Source organism: Chrysoperla carnea, chromosome 1 (genome assembly GCF_905475395.1).
Source record: "Chrysoperla carnea chromosome 1, inChrCarn1.1, whole genome shotgun sequence".
Taxonomy (NCBI): Eukaryota; Metazoa; Arthropoda; class Insecta; order Neuroptera; family Chrysopidae; genus Chrysoperla; species Chrysoperla carnea.
Genome location: NC_058337.1, coordinates 99,279,702 through 99,301,618, shown reverse-complemented (window position 1 = coordinate 99,301,618; position 21,917 = coordinate 99,279,702). Strand labels below are relative to the sequence as shown.

At 29.7% G+C, this 21,917-nt stretch overlaps 1 protein-coding gene across 1 annotated transcript in view; it reads left to right on the top strand.

Moving 5' to 3' along the window:
- Positions 1–20,642, top strand: part of LOC123292604 (vacuolar protein sorting-associated protein 13B) — a 34,851-nt gene extending 14,209 nt beyond the window's left edge. The window contains exons 19-47 of the mRNA XM_044873321.1: positions 620–830; positions 1,440–1,861; positions 2,450–2,782; positions 3,574–3,780; positions 3,863–3,984; positions 4,120–4,459; positions 4,616–4,810; positions 5,308–5,722; positions 5,964–6,431; positions 6,825–7,192; positions 7,456–8,216; positions 8,578–9,119; positions 9,835–10,096; positions 10,608–10,809; positions 11,625–11,789; positions 11,858–11,974; positions 13,077–13,276; positions 13,558–13,732; positions 14,208–14,502; positions 15,029–15,174; positions 15,251–15,346; positions 15,572–15,734; positions 16,154–16,371; positions 16,747–16,987; positions 17,217–17,624; positions 17,702–17,878; positions 18,815–19,036; positions 19,107–19,573; positions 20,379–20,642. Coding sequence (XP_044729256.1) covers positions 620–830; positions 1,440–1,861; positions 2,450–2,782; positions 3,574–3,780; positions 3,863–3,984; positions 4,120–4,459; positions 4,616–4,810; positions 5,308–5,722; positions 5,964–6,431; positions 6,825–7,192; positions 7,456–8,216; positions 8,578–9,119; positions 9,835–10,096; positions 10,608–10,809; positions 11,625–11,789; positions 11,858–11,974; positions 13,077–13,276; positions 13,558–13,732; positions 14,208–14,502; positions 15,029–15,174; positions 15,251–15,346; positions 15,572–15,734; positions 16,154–16,371; positions 16,747–16,987; positions 17,217–17,624; positions 17,702–17,878; positions 18,815–19,036; positions 19,107–19,573; positions 20,379–20,612 — 8,172 coding nt within the window. The 3' untranslated portion in view covers positions 20,613–20,642. The remainder of the gene's footprint in view (positions 1–619; positions 831–1,439; positions 1,862–2,449; positions 2,783–3,573; positions 3,781–3,862; positions 3,985–4,119; positions 4,460–4,615; positions 4,811–5,307; positions 5,723–5,963; positions 6,432–6,824; positions 7,193–7,455; positions 8,217–8,577; positions 9,120–9,834; positions 10,097–10,607; positions 10,810–11,624; positions 11,790–11,857; positions 11,975–13,076; positions 13,277–13,557; positions 13,733–14,207; positions 14,503–15,028; positions 15,175–15,250; positions 15,347–15,571; positions 15,735–16,153; positions 16,372–16,746; positions 16,988–17,216; positions 17,625–17,701; positions 17,879–18,814; positions 19,037–19,106; positions 19,574–20,378) is intronic.
- The last annotated feature ends 1,275 nt before the right edge of the window (positions 20,643–21,917 follow it).

The window sequence follows — 21,917 nt, the reverse complement described above, 5'->3', positions numbered from 1 at the left end:
TTAGCTATAGGAGTACGTAGTACGTTTTTAAAGCTTTTAAAGCAACTTTTGCAATTGACAAGTATCACTAGTAATTATTTGACGTTACTTTGCTGGAAAAAGTTACCAAAAATATGCAACGAACAGTTGAAATATTTTTCTGCCTTACAGTATTATCAAACGCCAAAGTACAACTGGGCTGCCTAAGAGAAAAATTTTTTAACTAAAAATAAAAATCGAAAAGTGTGGGAAAAATCAGCATACTACTAGGAATATCTTAGAAAATATTTTTAATCGGTCAAGGCGCGTCTATCCAGACTGATATGGGCATAGAATTCTTCGCACACTTAAGCAGATTTAAAGTTTTTTCGGTTACATTTCTGCTTAATGTATTCGTGAAATAATGTTTCGAACAAATATTACAATCAAGAACAACTTTTCCAATTTAAAGTTTGTATCTGTTTTTTTTCTATCACCATTTCATGGCGATTTATCATTACAATTTTGCTAAGTCTAGATTGTTTGTTTAAAATTTGTTTTTTTTTTGAGTTGCAACTTAGTCTCAAGTTAAATAAATATTAGCATATTTATTTTAATTTATTTATAATATATGTTTCTATTTTATTAGGTATGTTTAATTTTACATTTAGCTTCAAAAATGACATTGTTGTTCAATAAATTATTTCCTTATTACAACGAAAAATCAAACTATATAAATCTTCCAAAAAATATATGTGTTCATCATAAAGTACCTGGTTCAACACCTTCAGTCTCATTATATCGTGAAAGTACACCATGTTCAGAATCCATTAGTGAATCTCCAGCGGAAATTGATACAACATTAGAAACAGGTTGGTTTACTTTTAAATAGAATACACAGTAATACAAAAGGATATGTATGCTCTTTAAGGCACCTGATTTTGGTAAAGCATGTGAATTTTATATTCGACGCCCGATTTTTTAAAGCCCGCCGAAAGGCTATCATAATTGTGTAGGTTTTAAATTTTTCTAATTTATTAAAAATAATACAAACACTGGCATTGTTTTGTGTTAATTTCAATTCATATCATATTAGTGTAATTAAAAATGTATTTTCTATAATTATGGTATGAAATTTTCATGAAAATTTATTATTTAATTTGGCAAAATGAGTCTATTTAAGTTAAATTTGACTGACTTAAAAAAATAATAATAATAAACCTTTGATTATGTCGATTTAATTCGGAACGATTCGCCGTTGCTTGATTATACACTGTGTAGGCTGCATTATCAGTCGAACACGGTGTTTTTGATTATCTGATTACTTTCCCAAAATGCTTAGAGTTTGCTCGATCGATCAACAAATTAGTATTACTTTGTGAATAATCTACCTTATTTCCTTAAAATCTATTGGATTAATGGATGTGCTTAAAAGAGCTATCTTGTATTATAATTAATTTAATTTTAATAAATTTAATTAGATGATGATCCAATAAAATTATCAGCATTATTTCAATGGACATTGTCAAGACTACAAATCAATGTATTTTCACAAGATTTAACACGCATGAAAGATTGTACATCATTTACCGATCCGCCCGATGTTAAAATGGTAGTAAACGTTGAAGATATGTTCACATCTATAAATTTACAAAAAATCTACATGAAGACAGAAACGAAAATATCATCAATGAATATTTATCAATATAAACACAATGACAAAAAATGGGAATTGGGACCGTTTTTAGGCTTGGTAATGCGGAGTCAAGATGAAGATAGTGGAACTGGACCAGTGCCCGAAAATCAAGGAAGTTTCTTAAAAATTACTATGACACGTGCAAGATGTGATCATGTACATAGTAAATGGGGAGCTACGTCGAGGGCGAAGTTAACCGATTCAAAAGTATGAATGTTATTAGAAACGCTGTGTCTACCTACACTGGTGGTCGCTGATTGCATATAGTTTGTAAGGTTATCAACTCTGCTGTTCGGAATGAATTAAGAACGACTTGAAATGGCGTAGTACACAAAACGTAGAAATGGTGAACATGAATTCTCTCTTATAGTACTATAATCTGAAATATACAGGGTGTCTCTCTAAATGATTTGTACAACACAATCTATACAAGCTCACGCCTGACAAATTTACCGATATTCTTACCGATGAGTTTTGTATATGTGTTCTTTTTTACGTGGAAAAATTTTAAACTGTTGGACAAACTCCTATGGTTCAAATTGTTGGACCATAGGATTGTTCTTACACTAGGATTGTTGGATGTATTCTTACACCTTGAAATTGCAATTGCCCTGTTTCCTCTTTTTCATTCACGTTTCTTTTCCGAAACAGTTTAGATACCAGGAGGATCCCAAAGTACTTCGTTTCGTTATAAAGTCCAAGGATGCCTCTATAGATTTCGATCGATTCAAGAAATAGGTAGACACAGCGTATTAAAATTAATATGAAAACTATGAAATTTTTATTTTGAAACAGGGTGAAAATAAAAATGGGAAAAGTTCGATGAAAACTACATACATAACAGAAATAGATATTACAGTACAACCTATTGACATTTTAATTTCAATCTCAACATTAAAAAATTTCATACAAAATTTTTATGATTGTTTTCAATTGGACGATGATTTTGATACAGAAGTTAATGATCCTCGTCCTGCCACTAATATAAGCACTTTAGATGAACAATTATATTCAATCAATAATCATCAGTTACCATTGTTGTACATCGATTGTCGTTCATTGCGAATTATTATGCCAGCTAGTCAACTTATTAAGAAAAGTCATGCTCAAGATGTTTGTATCTTTCAGGTTAGTTTTTTATTTTGAATTCAATTAAAATAAACCTGAAAATATCATCATTTTAAGTTATTAATTTTTATTACAAAAAATGTGTATCATTGAAAGTCACGTAGGTTTAGCGGAAGAGAAATATCCTACTAACGAAATGAACTCACGTTCATTTTCGGTACTGTAAAAGTTTCTGTAGATAAACTAAATATAATAGTATAATATATATAATTCTTTGTTTGTATGTTTGAACAGAATTAACTGTGGGGAACTTTCCACCATGTTTGAAAGTTCCCCCACCACTTATTTGTATTTCAATCTCCCGTAGGAGGATTCAGCTAATGGTTGGTTGATGAGCGTGTTATTAAGCCGAAGAAGCGTAGCTATATGTGTTATTTTTTCTTTGTTTTCGCAACAACGGGTTATAACTACACATCGATGTATTTTAGCAAACGTTAAATAAAATTAAGAGTGTGAAGAAAAAAGCATTTTTAATATTTTCTCAAATTTTTTTATTACTACTATCAAAATTTAATTATTTTGAAAATTATTATTTAAAAAAATAATAGGATTTATAGGATCTGTAATAATAATTTATACCGCGATATATGTTTACCCAACTTTCCTAACTTATTAGCAAACTATATCCTACAACGACGGATCGAATACCAATACGTGGTGGGGAAATGATCAATGATATCAGTGATTGCTAATTATTTAGGATTTCTGAAAATATAAGGAATATTTTATGATAAATTTTATCAAAATAAAATCCATTAAACTTATTTTAAATAATTTTTTTTAATGTACAGATTGCTAATATAAATCTACGACCAAACGCCAAAAATCCAATTTGCCGAACACCATTGAGACCTGATATGTATCAGCAAGCAGCAAGAGCACATACCTTAAATATACCAGGCGCTGATATAGAAGATAGGCAATATGAATTGAATATATCAGAATTTTCTATAGCTAGTGGAAATTGGGTTCAATTAGATCCTGTATTAGCTAGAGAAGTAAACAAAAATTCATTGTTAATTTTCTCCGTTTTTATTATACATATTGTTATATATTTTACATAAAATATAAATTTTGTAGTCAACTATTTCGATACCATCTTTACGAACAATGAATGAAAATCCTGCCTTGGAATGGAATAATTTAGAAAATAAACGGTTTAATATAAGACCACGATTTAATCTAATGTACATGATATCTGGGTAATTAAAAGTTTTAATATTAATAAATTTTGGAGAGCAAAATCCAACTTTCTCGCAACTTTTTTTTCTAAAGTTTGACTATTAGCATGATTATTAAACCTTCTATTAATTTTATAATTTATAATAATTTTTCAGATTAAATTTATCCATTATATTTGCACCAGCCATTGTTTCATCAAACGGTATTTTAATTTGTGGACATTCATTAGAAATAAATGCTGTATCAGATTTGGAACTAAAACTAAGTACAAGTCAAATACTTTTAGCTACTGAACTAGCATCAGAAAGTGTAAATATGTTTGAACCAGTTTTATCACCAAAATTTATTCGTCGACACCCTAAATTTCGATATTCATATCGACGTAAAAATTCAATGGAAAATCATCATGTACGAATGGAAGAAACAACAGATACAGATGGAGAAGGTGTAAAAGATTCTGGGGTTGAAGTAACGGACGAAAGTCATCATTATCAAGTAAAATTTATAGTTAATAGCTTTAAGAACGTTTTATTAGAATGTCTTACGCTTTTATTAGAATGTCTATGCTTTACTATCTTCATTTGTTTAAATTTAATCTTTAATTTTTTTTAATAAGCAATTTTTTTATATTTAATGGTATTATTTTTCTAGTCTTCACTTCATACTGATTATGACCGAATACGAAAAGAAGAAAATCCCTTCTTTTTTCAACCAGAATCACTCGAAACAAAGCAATTACTACATGTTCCAGTTGATGTTTTGATTACTGGAGGAAATATGTCATTGATAATTTATCAGTTTGAGTCTAATGCCAAATCAAGCTACTACTTCAGATGTGATTCATTAGTAAGTAATTAAAAATATTTTTAGTTTATAGTTGCGTTTACGAATTTAGACAACCCGGCTCTTGGACAAGGTTCATCAATTTAAAAGGAGAAATTCACTCTCTGCCATCCTGTTTTTATAAAACTTAAATAGATTCAAATGATACCCAAAACTATCGTGTTCCTCATTTCTCCATTTTTCTTGTGTCTAAAAGTAGAACTTCCTTAGTTATTTTATGTTTGGCTTCCTGCAAGCATATAATACATTTCAAGTTCGTGTTCGTGATGGGTTTTCAAGAATAAATATTAACAATTTAAAACCCTAAAATATTTTTCCTAAATAATTCATGTATAAATTTCCAATTACGTGGTCTACCTTTTTGAAAATAAAATGTATAAGATTAGCTAAGTTTGGCATACTGACATGTGTAATACACGAATTTTCCAATACGCTAATACTTAATAATTAAAGAAAAAATAATTATTTATCAATATTGATTTAGTTTTTTTTTTTTTAAGATCAGACAAGATGATTTAGGCTATGAAGCATCCGAAGAAGGTTCACAAGAAGAGCTACAAGTACGCGATAGAAGAACACAGCCATTATTTTATTTTTTATTAGGCCAACCAAATATATATTTTTCACGGTTAATATTCGAACGTAAAATACATTTTTCAATATACGACATAAAAGCAATGATAAGTACAAATGAAAATAATTTCGTGAACGGTATTCCAACAAAACAACACTTTGGTACAAATTTATTAGAAACAAAACCAGGCCAACCAAATCCATCCACTGGTATTTTACCAGCATTCATTACCATAAAATGGAGTCGGCGTGCTGGTAATATTACAGATGCAACTGTAGAAATATCACGTCCAACGAAATTACATTTTTCATTAAAAACATGGGAATTTTTAATATTGTTAGGTATTATACCAAAATTTTAAATCTGCCCTAATGGTTAGATCAATTTTAGTAAGAATTAGCTATGAGAGTTTCTATACTATGAGAAATTCTCATGAGAATAATTACGATTACCTAATTCATACTGATAATGATAACATTGTACGTATTTATAACACAAAAATTGATTTAGGCATTGGAGCAAATTTGAAATTTTATTTGAAATACCTAAAATTTTTTAAAATTATCTTTGATAATTTAATAGGTAACACTCTATTGAAAACATTTAATGAAGGAACAACCCATTTTAATGGAGATCGACATGAAGAAAACATTTCATTAGTTAAAATGGATGCAGAATTACGAACTCCTAAAGTTGATTATACAACGACATATTGTGGAATTAGTGAGTTTGTGAAATATAAACAATATCATAAACAATTACTATATTTGACAGCGTTCCATTTTCAATCTGCACAAATTGTATTTTGTTTACAAACGAAAACAAATATGGAAGTAATTTTAGGTTGTGAAAAAATTAGTAGTCATTTAGCAATTAAAAATCGTCCGGAACGTATTACAAATACATTTTTATTAGAATGTCTAACGTTAAGTGTCATTCAGGCAGAAAGTTCACGGTTATTGTTAAATCCATGGAGTGTTAATTTGGAATTAAATTTGTTTTGGGAATCATGGCAAGAATTGGATAGTGATCCACAAATTGCTATTTCTGGTAATTTTTAAAAATTATAAGTGGATCAATGAATTTTTTGCGAATATAGGAAATATTGTTACCAAAATTCACACTGTATTTTCTTAATATATGTTCTCAAATTTAGTTTTCGATTTTAAATAGTGGCCAGTGGGTAATCGGGTTAAAAGCCTGTTCAAACAATTTTTCTCAGGTTGCTGCAAAAAGACTCCACACACACTTTATGAAAATTAGGTTTTGACGGAATCGTTTGAATTTTTGGGGTCTTGGCTTCTACGGAGAACCGAAGCTCTCTAGCTACATCATTAGTTTTTGAAATTAATTTGATATTGTATTCGCAAAGAATATCATGTTAAAAAATTTAATAATTTATGGTAAACAAATAATTAAATGAATTTATTACTCAAATTTCAGTTGATACCGATTGTTTACGACTCGATATTGGCTCAGAAAATTTACACTGCCTGGAAATTGTAGCCACTGAATGTCAAGAATTTCTAAATCAATTTAATGATTCTATGGATAAAATTTCAACAGATGGTTCTATAACACCTCCTTTAAAATCATTATCATCAAATACTGGCAAAGATCAACATTATAAAGATGATTTACGCGCTGGAGCTTTTCAATTTGTTGATGCTAATGCCGTCGGTGGTGCATATGATGAGCTACCACTTCCATACCAAGTATTATTTTCAAAACATCCACAAACAGCAATGTCATGGCGCTATCCACAGCCACGATCTTTAACTAAAGTTCGTGTATTTCCTGTTCCATTTAAGGTTTGTAATTAACTTTAGACTTGAATAGCGTTTTATGGATACCTCCTCTATTCTTGCACACAATGACAATATGCACATAAAAAAAACTTTCAATTACTGGATTATGTCCGCGTACAAATAATGCAAACAGTAACATTCAACACTTTCTATACAGTACAGTACACTTCAACAATTCACTCAGTCAGTTGTTTGTTTTCACTTGTTTTAATTATCATTATGTGCAAATTTTTTTTACATTACATGTGTATTTTGAAATATTTCAGGAAACAAAGAGCAGTTACAACCAAAATAATCAGCAGGTTTTATGCTGCATAGAATATTGGTCAGAAGCTCAAAATGCATATAAACCATTTGCTCAATTTCAACTATCCGAATCAGAATTATATCAACTGGAAGTACCTCGAAAAATACCACAGCCAGCAGTTAGTTGTATTTGGCGTGTTGTTCTTTTAACAGCTAATGGAAATGATACATACAACGATAAACAGAATTTATTATCACCACGTGCTCTAGCCGCATGTATCCGAATCGATTCATATTTCAATCCTGTTTTAATACCTACCGTTCAAGTATCAGTAAACATGTCAACATTACAATTACATCTTTATAATTATTTAAATAAGAAAATAACGTTTAAAATGCCACCATGTATGAGTGAATACACACCCGATCAAGTGATACCCGAAAACCAATGTTTTTTAGTTTTCAATTTTGAAAAAGCACATGCGTACACTGCATTATGGGCATCAAATGATATATATTTAGGAATTGATGGAATTTTACAATGTTTTGTATTAGATTATGCATTTTTGAGTCGACAGCATTTTATTGAACAATCATCGATACAATTTAGTTTAGGCTTATCGGATAATGCAGATTTGTGTATAAATACAAAACCAATAAAAATTAATTTTGGTCCATCAATTGGACATACTTTGGCAATATCAATGGAATTATGGGGTCAAACTTGGACGAATCGTAATCAATTGGATTGTAAGAATATAGAAATGGTGGTATTGACACGGTAAGTGTAGTAAAAATACAAGTCTGATTATAGGCGAAAGTAGTGTATTTTGGATATCAAGAAATGTTCACTTTCATTCACTTTCATTGACATATTTTAACGCCACGTTATTGGGTCTAGTTTATAGGTCAAAAATACATTTTTCACTCCAGAAAGTGAAAAGCAAAGCCTCATCTTTCTAAAAAAAAGCATTTTTAGAAAGGTTTTAAAACATCAAAAGAGCCACCTTTTAACTCCCACCAGAATGTGGAACAAATCTAAGATATTATCCAATCGATTTTCATGTTTTAATACCAAAATGCATACTACTGTCAGACTTGTACGAATATTCCAACTAAAAATCATATTTTGATTCATCTAGATACGTCATTTGTAATGATACCGTGATGAATATTAAATTTGGTCAAGCTGCTACGGATGAAGATATTTACTTAGCTAGTCGACATTGTCATTTGTATTGTTGGCGATCACAAAAATGTAAACAATTGTTACGTGTTGCAATCGATGACAATGGATGGATATGGTCAGTTCCATTTGAAATTGGTACAGATGGAACTCGTGTATGTATTGTTGAAGGAAAAACAAATGTTGTGCTGTTTTTGACTGTTAAATCGTTATCAACAACCCAGAAACAAATTATTTTTTCAAGTGATTTAATTGTTGTGAATAATTTGTGTGAACAATTAGAATTAAAAGTGTTACCACGTGGTGAAAATAAAGATGTCGCATTTAAAATGGCTGAAACACATTTATTAGTGGGTAAATCTAGGTACCCTTCATTACGATTAGGAGCAGATAAAAGTGTTAAGTTACGTGTGAGATATTATGGATTAGAGTCAGCATGGTCAGGTGATATTCCGGTTATGGAAAATACAAGTTGTGATCAACCATGGCTAGTAAAAGGTGGCAAGTTTTCGTTTTGGAATAAGTATTTTAAACAGTTTTTTTTTATTACAAAGATTATTGTTATATCATCATACATAAACATAGAGATCCACAAAAAGGAAATGGATTTTTTCCCTTAAAAAAACGTGCGGTAACTAAAAATGCGATAACTTTTTTTAAGCACCTCCATACGTTATCTACAGAACACTTTTTTCTTACTACAGAAAAATTATATTACGAGTTAATATGTACTCTAAATATTTACTATTTACTATTCCTCCTGAAAAACTCTAAATAATCGAGAAAAACATTAAACAAATTTTTCAAATTTTAAATCGCGTATCTTAAAATCAGCTCATTTTCAACAAACATTTAGACGTCCTTTTCGTGGTAGGCTACTTTAAAGACCTTTTAAGCCTATTCTACGATTCAAATCGTACAATTAAGTCGTCTTGTCGGTTGAATGGTGTCGGATGCATGCGAAATATTGCACTTGTGTCTGGTATTCGGCAGCCGACAAGATGACATACGACTCTAGTTTTAGAAGGCACCGCTTTAGAGACATCAGAATAAAACTCAAATTTATTTAAAGAATCTAGACGGATAATTTTGAGTTACTCTACCTATTATTTTATGAATTTATTTTTTTTTGTATTGACATGTATCATACTACTATTGAATCTATCTGTGAAAAGGTTAAAAACAATGTAGTAATAAATGACTTTATTTTCAGTACCCTTACATGAACGTGGGCATTTTTTGAGTGTATGGTGTCAAATAATTGTACAACACTTTAATGAACACAAAAGATTCTTAGCTGTCTTTTGGCCTCTATTTATGATTCGATCGAATTTACCTGTGGATGCTAAAGTGAATATTGAAACACCAACCCTCCAAGTTGCATTAGAGACAACAATTGCCGGTCGAGGAAAACTACAACAATTATATTGTCCTGGAACTACTGATCATTCACATCAATTAACATTCAAATTAGAGTAAGCTAACATGGGTTTTTAGTCACGTTTATGGTCACACGCACAAAAAGCTTTGATATGTAGTTTCTTATAGGGTCTTACAGGGAATTGCTATCATTTACTTAGTAAACTAAACGGTTCGGTTTACAAAAAAATGTTTCAAGGAAAAAAGTCTTTTTATAAAGAACATCTTTCTAATTTAAAATGTTCACCTAACGTGAACTAGTGAGAATGAATTATGAATTAGAGAGAGGTTTTAATTGAACCGGAAAACTTAGATTGAATTCGATATCCGTATAAGGTGTGTACCTTTGAAATTAGCATTTTTTTCGATTAAACTTATTTTTCGAGTTTCACGCATATGTCAAGTTAAATAAGACACTTGCAGTTATATCAAGATTTACATGCCCGTAAGGAAAACTAATGAAATATCAAATTAATATTATTATTACGCTAATGTGTGAACTTTCACGTTGTTTTTAAAAATTTAATAAAAAAATTGCAATATATCAAATCATTAAAAATTTTTCAGATCTAGTCCACCTTCAAATCCTTATGTACCATTAAATTATAGTTTGGTTAATCAAAAGGAATTTTTTAAAAAACCTGAAAAAATTGATATTGATGAAATTTTAACCGAAATACAAAGTTATGAAGTAACGAATTGGCCATTTTGTGAAGAATCGTGGTATTCAGATTGGGATACAGATGATCAACCTCTAACACATGTTCAAGTATGTTAAATTGTTTTTAAGTACAAATTAATGAAACAAGTAGACTACATAAAAAAATTAACACACAATATAAATTAAAAAAAAGAAAACATTTTATGTAAACTTCACGGAGGTTTGAAGTAAAATTTTCACCTTTTTTATTTTTTCGAGTCTCTTTTTTTTTACTATGAACAACCTATTGGAGTTTCTGAACCACCGTACTTGCATCCAAGTACCTTCAGTTCTGTTGCATCCGAAATCTGACCTAAATCGCACTTGATAAAATTCCCCAAATAGACTAATTTCATATAAAATTTCAATTCATCATCAGTATTAGCCCTGGAGCCCGTGATAGCAAAACTGCACTTACACTGGTGTCGAAATTTCGAATATGAATCAATATTATTTAACGATAGGTACAATATGGGCTAGGCGTGCCAGGTTTTATCCTGACAGATATATTTTTTGCCAGGATTTTTTTATTTTTTACTGGTGTAACAGATATTTTGGTCAAGTTTTGAGCTTTCACACCGAGATATTTCGAAAGTAGAACTCAAAATGATTATGGCTAAATTATAATCGAAATACGTGATTTTTTTTTTTTTTTAAATTGGTGTAGGTATTGGGGCAAATTAAAAGTTTTATTTAACATATCTGAAGTTGTTATTAAATATCTTTGACTTTATTTATCGAGTATATCAACCTTAGACTAATTTCAGTCCATGAAGACTTTAATTTTTCAATTCAACAATTAATATTTTCAAAAAATTGATATGTGTTTGATAGATTTATTTAATTTACTTAAATTTTAATTTGAGTTTTATTGCCGTTTTTAGGTTCGATATGATAAAATATGCCCGTATTCAAGTTCATTACTTATAGAATTGTTACCCTGGTGTTTAATGATAAATATTACAGGAAATACAATAGCACTTATAGTTAATGCTCAAGAAATATGTCGAATTGGACATTATGGAATTGCAACACCTCCTAAATTTCAAGTAGGTGCCAAACGTATTATTTTAACGTTTAAAATAATAAATTGTAATTGATTCGTTTATTATTTTAGGATACTTTTTGTTTTGGGTTTGGAATTCATGGCACATGGTATATTTCACATCCTATTGAATTATCTGCAGTACCAATATCAGGAAACCACTCAACAATAATGTATTGTGATTTAATGGTAATTTTGAAAATTTAATATAAGATCCTTATTTTAACCTGAATACGGAATTTCATTTTGATACTTTATCTGGTAGAAATAGGAAATTTAACCACCACAACTACTAAACACATATGTCGCTCTTTCTACACTTTCAACCACATTAACATTTAAATGACATTATTTAACTTAAGAACTAGTTTTATCCTTCAAACTGCAAACTAAAAGGAAAAAAATTCTTCGTGCTTTGAGAAAAGTTATCTCGACTCAGAATATGTAAAGTTGACTTCCTAAAAAAAATTGACTAAGTTGATAAAGACTGTTTGTCAAAAAAAAGTTAGTCGCGGGACGCAAACGGTCAAAATGTGTGCAATAAAAAGTCAAGTTCTTTTGTACACAACAAGATCAATATAAAATCTATGAATTTAAACCATAAATGCATTCTCTATTGACGTAAAAGCTAAATAATAGGCTTAAATGTGATAGCTCTTACTGTTTTGAACTACTTTTATACTGGTATTAGCAATTATTCACCCGCTTCGCTGGGCAATTTCAACTTCGCTTCACTTCCCCTGCTCTCGCTTGTCTCCCGTTTTGCTCACAATTTTATGGATTCTTATTTTTTAGAAAATAAAATATAGCCCATGTTATTTGTTGACAATGTAGCATTCTATAGGCGAAAGAATTTTTAAAATCGGTTAAATAGTGGATTCAAAAATGAAGGATTTTCATACAAACTATTTTTATGAAACTATTTGTGGCGGATACGAATCCAACAAATCATAGATCATTTAAATCGATGTAGCCGTCATTGAGTTATAAATGGTGTAACTAATCCGCCTTTGTTTTATATATTCAGATTTTTCCCAAAACACTACGTTGAAGAAAAATTTAGCTCATAGAATGCAAGACCACACTTTGGGGACGTAATTAAAAATTTTCTGAGATCTGTGAAAGTGAACGTCTCGCTATCGAGGACATAAAGATCACATGAACAATGTCTCAGCGGTGATGTAATCAGTACGCACATTAGAATATGTGGTTTACAAAAAATTGGTTCAATTATAGGTGCATATTCATATAAAACCATTAGTTAATAACTTAAAAATTAATTAATTTACAGATTTGCCGCTTATTAATAACAAGCTATGAACGAAACGAAATGCGTATAATGACAATTGGATCCAGTCATATACTAACGAATACAACAGATTTTGATGTATATGTTAGTTGTGTAGCAATTCCTAAATCTTGTGATAGCAAAGATATTCCAAATAATTTAGCTATGCATAGTTTTCGTGTACCTGCTAAAATTGCCAAAAAGTGAGTAAAACTATAATTAGTTTTTTATATTTATAGCATTTCAATTTGAAATCATGATAAAACATCCTGATTGTATCAGATTTTGCATTCAGGCTAATTTTAAGTGGACTGACCACGGTTGGTTATGTGCTGGAACGTTTCTGGCTTAGAATTAATGATACTCCATTAACTCCATCAAATTTTCGGTCTCAGGAGGAGGCCACCAAAAAACTGTTTTAAAATGTTATTATTGTTAGTCGGTAAGATATAAAAATGAGTTTTATTATTTCAAAATTTTTCAGTATGAATGCAATTCCACTTACACAGTGGATTCAATATGGTAGCTGTGAAGGATTACAAATCGATGAAATTTTATTTTATTTATTTTTTTCTATTGATAATGTTGAATTTTCAAGACCAATTCGAGTTGATCGTTTATCAAGACAAACTTTCAGTACTGTTACAGGACTTCTCAGTGTTAGTATTACAAAATAGTATTTATGGTTTTTAAATGAAACTTCTATAGTTATGAAGGTGTTATGCTTGTCTACCAGGCGAGCGAACTGGGTATGAAAATGTTGAAATTTAAAATCCGAAGGAATAAAAGTAGAACTTCACACACAACAACAATACTTCGATAATCCCCTACAGAGATACGTCTGGAAAGAGTGAAAAATGGGTGTATCTTGATTCCAATCTTCACTAGTTGAGTATACTACTCTAATGTTACTTTGGATTAAAAGACGGGTATTCCTTTTGGTAATCCCGAGCGTGATGTTCGGTGCCCAAAAAAAATGTTCTCTTCAATATTTTTAAACAAGACAATACAAACTTGAAAAAACCTCCTTTGCATTATCCTAGATTTTGTACTATTATCTTTTTCTATAGAAGTTTCATTTAAATGGTGAGCTTAGATGATGAAGTCTTTTCTCATTTATTTGTTTTATTTCAGTTAGCTTTTGTTGTAACTGTAAATGAAAATCATGGATGTTTGAATGTCACAATTCATCGTGACACATACCCTCAATTATTGATTGAAAATAATACAAAATGTGAAATAGTCGTTGGCGAACATAAACGAGAGAAAGAGGATTGTGCAGAAAACGAAATTGGTTCATTTAATTGGCTTTGTACTGTTAAACCCGATAGTATTCGACATTATACCATGCCAAGTGTTACAAAATTCTTTCCAGATATAAGTCGAAGTTTCATCATGCCCAAATTAACAGTTGCTGCGAATATTAAAGGTATCTCATTAATTTTTTTATGATTCAAATAAAATTTACAAACAGTCGATGAATGTATCTCAAAAAAGAAACATAATCAAGTGAATTCCAGAATTCTGGTTCATTAAAAAAAAAATCAGAAATTTTCACTGTGAATAATTAAAAAAAAAACAGAAATTTTCGCTGTTTATCTTGCTCGTAGCTGTGCGTTTAATTTATTATATTTGTTCTCTATGAATCTATTTCTTGCACACTGAGTCTATTTTTAGGATTGATTTCATAGAGTAAAAAAGTGACGCCTCACAGAAAAGGAGAAAGTGAAATATTTAACTGCCTTGCTTTTTCGAGGGGTCGAGGATAGAAAAATAGATAATGCCAGCCAATACATACTGTTTTCTCATTTTGTTGAGCCATTAATTTCAGATTGTTGTAATATAAAAAGGATAGTAATTACAGTCCTTCGCCATCTGAACATATTATGTATAAGAGATAATCTAATTATCGTATTGTAATATCTTTCGAATTTATTTTCATGAATAATTTTTAGACGGAGAAAAGTATGAATGGTGTCAGGGAATCGATTTAACAACATCAAATGAAACTTATATACGAACGCATAATATTGGTGATATCAAAATTACCGTTTCGTTAAAATGTCATACAACACAAGTTTCAATTGATTCAGTCAGTCAGGTAATAATTCAGTCTATTGACCATTGAATTGTATGAGCAAAAGTAATTATTTTATAATAATCAATGTTTTATACAGGCGGAATTTAGTGCTGGTGATGTTAGAAATCGACTTCAAATGGTGTTGAAGGAGAATTTAGATCCAGCAGTAGTAAAAGAAATACGCGGTATAGCAGTAAGTAAAATATTAATATCTTTTCTTTTTATCAATACCACATGCTTTTTATATGGAGAAGCGGTAAATACTTGAATTAACTTATTTTAACTGACTTTCAAAATATTTTGTAGAACCAAACAAAATTCTCATAATTTGTGTAGTTCTAAAAATTTATTTACAAAAATACTTATTCTGTGATCGTAATGTATTTTTCGTTTATTAAAACTTATTATATTATTTTAGGGCCATGTATGTGATGTAGATTTAATTGAAGTGGAAAGTACAGTCGCATCAACATTCGATAGCGAAGATTTACAAATTGAAGAAACAAAAAATAATCCAATTAAAAAACGTTTATCTAGTATTCAAGAAACCAAAAAATATAAAGATGAAATAAATAGTGAAGGTTGTACAAACAATTTTTTTATATTTAATAGTTAATAGTTGAATATTTTAAAGTTATTAGTCAGTGAATCAATTATTTTCAGACCTTATTCAAGTCTGTTAGAAAATGACTATTATTTTTAAAATTTCTTTTCATCGTTTAACCTTAAAGCAAGGACTAATTATTTTTCGTCAAGCGAAAACCGTTTTTTTAACTTAATTTAATGCAACTAGCAACAATTGACTAAATGTGGGATTTTTAGAAATAAATATTAATATCCCTCCTGTTAGATTCATCTTAAACTTGACATCTATTAAGAAATTTACTTTGATCTTTTTAGCACTTAAAAGATGCTATTTAATTAACTACCACGGAATGTTGGAATTTATAACATTTTAATGTTGCAAACAGTATTTTATCTTTAATTTATTTTTGTTTAGATTTAAATACATTGAGTGAAAGTAGTCTCATAAAAGAAAATAATAATTCGCTCATAACGAAAATTCGATCAATCTTTGAAATGAAAGTGAATACAAGTGTAAATATCCAAGGAATTGTATTAACTTTAACAAAAGATTTGTTAAGTGATTCATACAAAACAGCTGATATTGCCGCTTTTTATTTGGATCAATTAGTACTTCGAATTCTGGATACGGAGGTAATTTTTTTTAGTTTCAAGTAATTTTTATTTAGGCTACAATGCTTTTTGATATCTACAAATCGGTTTCTTCGGGTGAATTTGATTTTTCATGAGAAAACAGTACAATACTGTGAAAACTTTGCCATTTATAAATGCAGTTGTTTTTCTTACAAAATATTTCTGTCTCATGTTTAAAGAGGAAACTCTCATAATATCTACTACTTTTACAATTTTTTTTCCGACGTTATCACAGTTCCAAATATGTAGATACTTTTTACTTAAAACTTTTAATAAAATAAAAAACATTTTACATTGTGTTCCCAACAAAGACATCGGTTAAAAATTTCATTTTCGAGACACAATTCACTAATTAATTTTCCATAATTTTAATAGGATGAAAAAAATGTTTCTTTAAATATATCAGACGTACAATTTGACAATCAATTATACAGCCAAGGAACTTATGATTTTCCAGTAGTTTTTCGATTTGATGAAACATCAGACGATATTAAAGATGAACATGCTTTTGAATCAATATCAACAAATATCACTACAAAAAAATTTGTAGAATTTAATATGATTATTAAGAAATGGACAGCAATCAATCATTTACGAATTAACGAAGAATTTTCAGGTAATATTATTTTACATAGGGTATATCTAAATGAATATACTGGACAAAAATCCATCAACAAAAAAAAACAAGATTTTCATATTGTGTGTAGGAGAACTAATTAAATAAAAATTATACAATAGATTGAAAAAAAAATTATTGCTGTTTTGAATAGAGTGTGATGACTTCGATACTGATGCCATACTACCTAAAAAGAGTTGAAGTTTTTAATAATTAATATTTTCTTTAGGTATCCACACAGTTTATTTGAAATTAAAACCATTCAAAGCATTTGTTGAAGGTGAATACATCACAGAATTAACAGAATATATAAAATCTATGATGCCTGTAAATCTTGTAATTTTACCTCAAACAATTAAAGAGGAATGGAAATTATTAAAAAACAACTATATTCTTGTTAATGAAAATTTACTATTAGAATCTGAAATACTAGCGAAACCAATTAAAATAAACTCATTAATAATTGAACCAGTGATGGGTACGCTTTCAATACGTTCTCATATTAAAATTTATATTGCCTTGGATGATTCGCCTGTATCATTTCAAATATTCCAACGGAAAAATATTATTACAACACCGTACAGATTGGGTCATGCTTTGACTGTACATTTTCTGTCAGGAGCTATTGTTGGAGCTGGTGAGTTTTAGAATTCAGAGAAAATAGTTACGATTATCTAACACATTCAAAATTCATGTTTCTTTTTTAAAATTTAGGTTGGATGGTTGGAGCATTGGAAATTCTTGGTAATCCAGGTGGATTAGCTAGAAGTGTGGGTGTCGGTTTAAAAGATTTTATAAGTAAACCGTATGAAGGTATTATGAATGGTCCTTGGGGATTAGTCGTTGGCGTAAGTCAAGGATCTGCTTCACTTGTTCGAAATATTACCGCAGGTAATTAATATTTTATTTATGAAATATTTGGTTTTATAACATGATGCATATGAAAAAATTTAAATACTGTTGACGAATTTTTTAAGTTAAGATACATTAACTATGATTAATTGCCACGTTAAAAAAAAATCCGAGATTTGGGGAATAAGTATATGAATAGCGTTTGGACTCATTCATGACATTTATCTCGAAAACTAAGCGCAAGGCGAAAAAATTGTAAGAATACTTTTTTTTTTACAATGGGTTAAAAACCAAAAAAAAGTTGGTTTTTAAAATTTTTTTAATTTAAAAACTTAATGCAAGTACTGATATTCAACGCTGCCTATACAGGGCATTTCAACAGTTAACTGAGTTAATTGTTTATTTCACTTGTATCTTTGCAATTGATCATAGTTTGTGTATCTGGATTTAATATTTGACAAAATACATAGGAATAGTTTATGTTTTTTAAAAAAGCGACTTCGAACATCCACCCAAACAATAATTTTCGCAGGTCGAAAACCAAAGAAAAATTTTCGATGCATTCATTGTAATAATGTTGACCATTGGGAAAGACTTTGTACCCGTATTAAACTTGTTTTACTATTTTCCATTTTTCGTTAATGTATTTTTTTCTCAGTCATTGCCATTTCTTAACTATTTTCTTCATCAAAGGCCTTTAGCGGACGGGACCCCAAATATAAAACATACATCGAAAATTTCTACAAAATGCTCCTTTACTACGTTTCTCGCTTAGATAGTTTATTTTCTCTATAAAATTTTATTTTAGTTTCACTATAATTCGTTTCATTCATTTCCAACAATACTTTCAAAACCAATACAATAGCAAAACGGCTCAATAATCGTATTAAATTTTCAATCCGGTTTAATTTGTCCTCAGTTATTGGGCTTATAAATTTTAGAAATATCTACGGCTAATATTATGTTTGTTTTTAGGAACGTTAAATTCGGTCAGCAAATTTGCGGGAAGTTTAGCGCGTAATTTGGATATAATGTCATTAGACGGTGATCATTTACAACGTGCTGAAGAAGCTAGACGGCAGCGTCCCTCAGGAATGGTTTCACAAATAGCTCATGGATTTACCAATTTTGGCATAAGCATTCTAGGTGCTGTTGGAGGTTTGGCACAACAGCCTCTTCAGAGTATGGTATCTGAAGGTATGATTTTATTTGATGTAATTATTGACTACTATTTTTATCTATTAACCACTTAAAAACATTTTGTTAGGAGCATCTCCAAAAGCATTAGTGGCTGGATTTGGTAAAGGTATAATGGGAATCATAACCAAACCAATTGGAGGTGCAGCTGAATTAGTATCAGTAACTGGTAATGCAATATTACAAGAGACTGGTTGGAAAGCACTTCCAAATCCACGATGCACACCAGTTTTTCATCACATTTTTAACACCGATAATGCTAGTGTAAAATATTGTTGGAAATTGTTACCGGATTTATTGGATTCCGACAAAATTATTTTATGTGACACAGAAGCAACAATGATTGGAACAAAAGGAGAATATCATGCTGTAGCATTAATTTTAACAGTCAATGAATTAATATTAGTAAATACTGATGAAGATACAACGCAGCAAATTATTTTATTAAAAGATTTGGAACCGTTAACGAATACCAGTGATCCAACGTTATTAAGTTTTAATTTTATTGAAAATTTACCAAATGAAAATATTTTAGAGGTAAAACACATTTTAATCCATCAGCATTATGTCTTTAGGTCTATTTGCTGCTAATCCTAAAACGTGATTTGGGAAAGACTTTTATCACAATATCTTTATACAATTTTCCGCACAAAAAAAATATGCCAGCGTAATTGTGTTGAAATGCAACTTTTGTCTTCAGAAAAATTCAAAAATAAGATGATTATTTTTTAGCCCATGTGAGTGAATGAAAGCGCACTTTGAACTTGTAGGTTCAATTGGTCTGCCATTGATTTTTTGATAGTACGATTACCGAATTCGTAACCTCTCAGTATAAAACTGACGAATATTAAGACATTTTTCCACTCGAATGGCTTAATCTCTTAATCAAACATACATTTATTTGACATTTATTGCGGTTCCAAGTGTGTGTTATGTTCCTTTTTATGCAATTCTGTGACCACATTTGATATAACATTAAAGTACCTAAACCGATTTCCCAGGTACTCGGTAGTATTTTCAGGCACGGGCTCAGATTCAGAGTTGTATAATAAAACCTTTAGTGTGGTACTGAGTCCAGGTTTACCTTTTGGTATTTTGCTGCTATTCTTGGAATTTAGTTTCATTTTTTTGTTTTCGGAATCGTTGGTTCATAGACTAATAGACTGACTTATGTGGTTGAACTCATTTATTTTCTGCTCCATATCTTTGCAGACGTATGATAACTTTATATTTCGTCAACAAAATCGTGTATATTACATAATTCTAAATAAAAAATAATCCCTCATTCAACTGTTAAACTTTCTAGAGTAATAATAATTTGTTTCTGTTTTTGATAATTTAGATGGATCCAGCCGCCAGAGCTCGAGTTGTCGATTATGTACGAAGTACTGTATCCGGTTTATCTGATATAGCATCAATTAGTTCGGCCGAAGGGTTAATGGTAACATCACCGGAAGTTGATTTATCACCACCAGCGTTAATGTTCTACGTGAATCCACAATGGCGGAATTATTTTTTAAATATACTTTCATTAGCAAAAAGACATAGTCAGAAACGAGGATTTTCAGTTTTGTGATACAATATAATATTAATAATATATTTTATAAATGGTTGTTTTTTTACCAAAAATATCTTTGTCATTTGTTTTTTTAATTATTTATAAAAAAAAAATATATATATATAAAAAAATCGACAATAAATTATGAACTTGTAAGATAAATTTATTCAAATATTTAAAAAATAAAGTAAAATATTTATTTTAAAAATATTTTATAATTTAAAACATCTATCAAAGCTACAACAAAGGGTCAATTTTTAGGGAGTGTAAACAAGTAAGGAATTTTTACTTTGAATCCGAACAGCAGCCTAAATACCCCAATCAAACAATCATTTTCAACAAAAAGTGTTAGCTTGTTCATAATAGTAAACGAACGTAGGGATGGGTCAAGTTTAGGTAAAAATAATTTCTTAATATATAGTATAGGAGCCGAATTAGGGTCGACCTTCACCCATATGTTTCCTGAATCGCTGCAATGGGTTGCCTAGAAAAATGTTGGCAAGACTACTTTTGATAAAAATATTAAAACATCACTGAAAGAAATTTACATTTTGCAAGGACAAAGGAATCCAATGAACTCAATTAACAAATTCCCTGCTGCGTTTTTTCAGACCGACAGCTTAAATATATGACGTTCATTTGAAAACGTAGCATTTTTGAAAAAGTCTTAGAGAAAAAGTTTGGTAAGCTCGTCAAAAGGAAGCCACCCAGGAAGTTTCAAGTACGTATTATTAATCGTTTCATAAAAATGCAAACTAGTATGTATAATAGTATATTTTGCAACACAAGAGTGGATTAAGAACCGCTTGAGTCTGTCAGGAAACAATCCACTCGAGTTTTACACACTACTTTTTTACTTATGTGAGACTATATTTAATTGTCTTTCTGCACGATTTCCCGTACAATAACAACTAGCTATTAACTTTACCTCTATTGCGTGTGCTCGTATTCTAAAAATTCACCTTTGTCCTTTTTTTTTTATAATGTATTAAAAGTATAACTTAAAATTTTTTTCTTCAGTATCAATATAATATGTTTATTAAAACCGGGGAGAATGAAATGAAAATACAAAAAAAAACAAAATCAGATATATTTTATCATTATTTATTTAATTAACAAATTTTTGTGTAAAGTTAAATAAAAGTTATAACAGTAGAAAATTACGAAAAAGAAATTCTTTTCAGAAGCTTGTTCCTCACTTTTTCAGAAAATAAAAAAGAAAATTTTATTTGTATACAAGAATTGAAATAAGTTAAGAAGAAAATAAAGAATTTACTAAGAGCGAACAAAAAGATTAGAAACTTGACTGACATATATATACAC